This window comes from Dicentrarchus labrax, unplaced genomic scaffold (genome assembly GCF_905237075.1).
Source record: "Dicentrarchus labrax unplaced genomic scaffold, dlabrax2021, whole genome shotgun sequence".
NCBI classification, from domain to species: domain Eukaryota; kingdom Metazoa; phylum Chordata; class Actinopteri; family Moronidae; genus Dicentrarchus; species Dicentrarchus labrax.
This window is the reverse complement of record NW_026136720.1, coordinates 30,116,036-30,121,768: the sequence shown is the minus strand read 5'-3', so window position 1 is coordinate 30,121,768 and position 5,733 is coordinate 30,116,036. Positions and strand designations below refer to the sequence as shown.

General features: G+C 40.4%; 1 protein-coding gene across 2 annotated transcripts in view; it reads left to right on the top strand.

The window, feature by feature from the left end:
* Positions 1-3,460: 3,460 nt before the first annotated feature.
* wt1a (WT1 transcription factor a) overlaps positions 3,461-5,733 on the top strand; it is a 26,390-nt gene continuing 24,117 nt past the window's right edge. For both annotated transcript variants that reach the window (XM_051382778.1, XM_051382777.1), the window contains exon 1: positions 3,461-4,425. In XM_051382778.1, the coding sequence (XP_051238738.1) occupies positions 3,951-4,425 (475 nt within the window). In that variant the 5' untranslated portion in view covers positions 3,461-3,950. The remainder of the gene's footprint in view (positions 4,426-5,733) is intronic.

The window sequence follows — 5,733 nt, the reverse complement described above, 5'->3', positions numbered from 1 at the left end:
TGTTATGTGAATATAAGAAGACACAATGAGATGACCCAATTAAAAATATGCCAACCTCAAACAATGAGAAATACTGTTTGAGGAAATAATGGGAAATCATGTAGAAACATGATGGAAATGTTTTATTATTGAGGAAGGTTGCTGTCTCCTCATCGCTCCAGACAGATCTGATGTTTTTGTCTGCTGAAATGTTTTACCTCTTCAGCCAAGTGGGAGTATCGCTGTTTCCATTGCACTTCAACAAATTTTGTTTTCATCAACACAATAACTTGACTACCTTAGACAAGCGTAAAAATATTTTTTGCAATATTTAAACTTTTTTTTGTCTAATTTACAGAATTTTCATTTGTGTTTTTTTTTATGCAAAATGAAAATATGTATAAAAACAGGTGGATGGGGGTGTTTGGGTACCTCGTCTGGTAGAGCTGGTGCCCCATGAGCCGGGGCTGGGTCCCTGCTGCTGTGGCCAAGAGTTCGATTCTGCCCTGTGGCCCCTTGCTGCATGTCGTGCCTTCCCCCCACCTCCCTGTCACTCTTCAACTGTTACTGTTGGTTGAAGGCAATAATATGTATATATATATTCTTAGTTTTATAATGCAATAATTATTACATTTGTATTCAGAAACTTTACATTTAAACAAATGTGTTCATTTCTATGAGTTGATGGGCACAGACCGTCACCAAGTCAATACTGACAATTTATGTACCAGTGATGTTTTATCTGGCAGGCAGTTAGAAAGATATGCATGGCAAATAAGATTCCAGTATGTTAAATATTATTATCATAAATAATAAATCATAATAATACACATAATTATACGGAATGTCAGGGTTTAGTTAATTTGATTATATTTTTTTAAATATTTTTTTCCCCCTCATCTTCCTCCCTGACAAACCCCTGGATGGGCCTCCGCTTTGACAAACACTATATTAAGAAGATATATCTGTATTATAATAATTAAGGTATGTTTGGGGACGTGATTGCCTTGATTGACAGGTCCCTCAGCCTTTCACAGACAGCTGTGGTGGCTGCCACTTGCTCCTCTCATCCAGCTCCTCCTCCTGCCCAAACCTGGATGATCTGACTGAACTAAGCGGTAAAGAGCAGTAAACCAAACCTCAGCCTCAAAATGGCCCTGTACATCAGAAACATTACATCATAGGTTTTCTGCCTCTTCTCTTCTCAAGCTACAGCCTGCTGTGTGTCACTAAGCCTCATTAACAAACACAACTAGCTTATCAGACCTGTCAATTCTACTCACAACATTTCAAAATGCACACAGCAGATAGACAGACAGACCGACAGACAGACAGACAGACCGACCGACAGAAAGAGAGACAGACGGGTTCTCTGCTCTAGTACTTGTTCATTTATACATTATTAATCAGGGACAATACACATTAATATGTGTTATATATGATGTGAATGAGCCAGGTTCAGCCTGATATCCCTGAGCAGGTTGATGTTCAAAAACCTCCTTTAGTGAAAATGTAATTAAACTTAAAAATACAAAATTTAAAAATATCCTATCACAGCATGGATCGGTAGTGTAATTAGCCTACAAGAAATTCATTTTGAGTTACTTTAAGAAAAAAACAAATTCACATTGTGAAGTTTGTTTTTAGAAAGAAATAGTCTGGAAGTGTTTTTGTATTTGTTAGTGCGCTTTTCTGAAGATGCTTCATCATAGTTGTCCCATATTCTCCTCTCCGTTAGTTATGGCTGAGGGTCATGGACAGGACAACAGCCTGTTTCTAGCCCTGACTGTAACATGATGAAGTTTAGTACAGCAAGCAATGAGGACAAGACACTGAAAGGGTCGGTTCCGTTAGAAGCGTCAGCAAATAGGATAGAAATAAATACATTTTTAATATTGATTATGTAAAAACGCAGTAAATTGTTAGCAATTAAAGACTAAATTTATTCCAAAATAAGTTTATGCTGCGACTTTAATGAAGCTGAAATCATGTTGGCGCGTTAGGATCATTTATTTAAGACCATCCTTTCCTGTGACGGAAGAAGGAATGATCAGCATTTTATTTCTTATGAGGCTGTTGAGGGTATTATTAAGATGAACTGGAGGTTAAAGTCTGTCTGTGTTATACTGAGCGCTTCCACACTGGTGGTAAAAGATGATATTTGCATTAAATGAGCCGTTATCCACCCTTCAACCAGACTGCCGCTCCGCACACACACACACACACACACACACACACACACACACACACACACACACACACACACACACACTCAGGTAAAGATTATAACAGAAACGAACTTCTCGTCGACACTCTGTGGACATGTCTCATTGCAGGTAATGAACAGAAAACAGAGAGAGAGCGGAATTAAGAGGAAAACCGGACACGAAGGCTTGGAGCTGAATATTTGATTGATCATTTAGTTTATAATAATATATAGTGTTTAAAAATAATGCATATAAATAGGCCGATATAATGTTTTGTTTTACTAATTTAACTGAAACCAAACGATGTCCGCTTTTATTTATTTTATTTATTTATTTGGTAGTTTTCAGGTCGTCATTAATTCTTTGTAAACGAATAACGGCCTTCTTTAAATGAGAATTTTACTGCCTCTATTGGTTAAATTACAGTTAATAAAATTAAAACACGTAGGCTACCAATAAATAAATAAACGAATTGCAGGGTAGGCCTGAAGCCTAAATCCACAAGATGTATTATCAGGCGGGCCAGTAACAATGAATCTGCCTACAATTGAAATGAAACCGTTATCATTTTTTTTTCGTAACCATCAAAAATCATTTAAAAAATCCAATCCGGGGGATAAATTGTAGAATATAACCTGAATAAACTGCAGTCCTTTAAGGTAATGTATTTGATCTCATGTTATTTCTCTTTAAAACGTCTCTCTGCCTGAGGTCCGGCCTCAGTGCGCACTTCTGTTTCAGCCGAGATGAATTTAAAGGTCGGAATTGTAGGCTATCACAGGATGTTATGGAGACTTCTTTCGATTAGAAACGTCTTAAAATAGCTTATTTAATGCTTCCTGATTAAAAATAATAAGCCTCTGTGTATATTTGACCCCTAATGAGCTGAAAAATATCAGCCCTCTGAGCAGTTAAGTAGATTTATAGCTCTATAACCTTAAACAACAGAGTGGATCATGGGATATTCGTCTCTCAACACAGCCCAGAGAACATTTCATGAGGAGGAGTTTTTTTTATATATATTAGCCAAAATATAACAATTATAAGGAATTGTTATTTTTGTTTTAGTGACTGAGGTCAAAATTGGTGTGTATTTTCCTGCTAATGTTTGTGTGTGTGCGTGTGTGTGTGTGTGTGTGTGTGTGGTGTGTGTGTACTGTTCAGCGTACAGTAGATGAATGAAGTCAGAGGGCTCCTGTCCCTCATCACCTCCTGACTCCACCTCCTACCCTCCTCAGACACACACCCGCACACACACACACACTTAGGGCTGAGAGTGTGGAGGGAAAAGAGGGCTACTCCTCCTCACTCCTCCACTCCTCTTTCTCCATTCACTGAGAAAGCTCTGAGCAGAACAGAAACCTCTCTCCTCCTTGAATGGACTCCATCTCCCCGAGCCAAACGCTCTTTCACTGCTGTTGTTGACGGAAACTGTGATTTTTTTTATTTCTTCTCCTCGTGCTGCTGTTGAGAAAAGTTGACGTCTCTGACTTTTCTGTGTCGCCATGAACTTCTGTCGGACTTGAGGAGTTTCCAGAGCAGCTGTGTGGTGTCGTAAACAACTGATGGGCAAAAACCAAACCAGAGAAGACTTGTGAAAGAGGAGAAACAGTGCTTGTAGTGAAAGATTTAGAGGGTGGTGGCTGATTTGGGTTTGGGTCAGCCAGACTCAAGGCAGGGAGACAGACAGGTAGAAAAGTACGGGGTGACAGATCAATTTTAAAAATAGCCTACTTTTGTCCTAGTTTTGTCCCCTGGACCACAATGGGTTCAGACGTACGTGACCTGAACTCTCTGCTGCCTCCGCTCCCGGCGGGCCCCAGCCCCGGCTGCCCGGCCCTGCCCGTCAGCACAGCCCCTCAGTGGGCTCCCGTCCTGGACTTCCACACCGCCGCCTCCCCTTACTCCTCTCTGGCCACCCCCCACACCTCCCTGGGGCCGCACTCCTTTATCAAGCAGGAGCCCAGCTGGGGGGCCACCAGTGACCCCCACCACCTCGACACAGACCCTCACTGCGGTCTCAGCGCCTTCACCGTCCACTTCTCAGGGCAGTTCACAGGGACCGGGGCCTGCAGGTACGGGACAGCATTCGGGGCACCACCACCTCCAGCACCAGCCCCCACTCAACCTCCATCTGTGACCGCCCCGCACCACCACCAGCCCCCCAGCAGGATGTTCAGCAACCCACCGTACCTGACCAACTGCATGGACACACAGCAGGCGGCCCGCAACCAGACAGGTAGGACTGGCGGAGGAGGACAGGTGTGTGTGTGTGTGTGTGTGTGTGTTTTCTGTCGGTCAGTCACAAACTCATCTCTCATTTTACACTTTTGTTCCCTGAAGCTTTAAAGCACAGTAGATGTAGATCATGTTACCCATCTTTGAGCTTTTACCCACCTGATGTCAGTCACATACAGATGTGTTCCACCTGTATACAGAACTGTTTAATTGGTGTTGTGTTGCGTTCACTGTCTGGAGGCCTTAGTGCAGCCTAATTTCACCCTGCATCAATGTGATGAACAAGGATATAAACTACATATAGGTGAGTGAGAAATCCCTTTATAAAGCAGAGAGAGCCCTGGATGCCTACTCAGAAAGGTGATCCAGACTCACAGAGAACTGATGGTTCTTGTTCCTTAGATGGCGATGTAAATCCACGCATCACTAACGAATCACTTTAGTATTTAGCTGTTAATGTTTAAGCCAAAGATATCCATGCTTGTATTTTATTGCTGTTCGTGTAAATGGCTCTTTAACAAGCCAGATGAGTCACGGCTGAGAGAAAGAAGAAAAAAAACAAAACAAAACTATTGTATGTGTCTATTGTCATATCGCTGTGAGTCGCTGTGGTCCTTCATGAGGTTTCGAGCTTTTATCCTGCTATTTTTTAATAAATGACAATTTAGTCCATGACCCACTCATGGTCTTCATTCATTTTTCTTCATTCATATAGTTTCTTGTATGTTTTGTCAATATAGAATTTAAACATTCACATAGATCCTACTAATTCCAGACTCAGCTTTATGTTAAACTCGTCTTTAATGATCGAGGGGAAAGGTTCATTCTAAATGAAATAGCACGTCTAACAGTTACATTTTTAATCAAGTGTTGTCTGTGTTGAAGCTGCTGAACAGGATCAAACTACTAATGTGTCTAAAATGTATTCTAAAGCACTGCTTTATAACTCCTGTCTTCTTTCACTGTTTTTACTGACTGAAAAAATCTTTAATCTTTAGAAATAAAAGGGAAGACTGAAGTACACAAGAAAAAAAAATGTCTGTCCTGTTAGTTAGTTAGGTAGTAAAAAGAAAATAACTATGAATGTTGAGGCATAGCTGAAATGCCCCTAATTTGTCACTTTGGCTATTAGAGTCCAGTATTAATGTACCACTGCAATAGTTTTAGTCTAGTAAAAAAAAAAAGTTTTGAAAAATACCTGGATACCTGGTTTCTGTGAATATCCTCAACATTTGGTTTTATTTCAAACTGAATTTAAATTTAAAAGATGAAATATTTTGTATTAATTTCTTCTCTTTTCTATGAAATT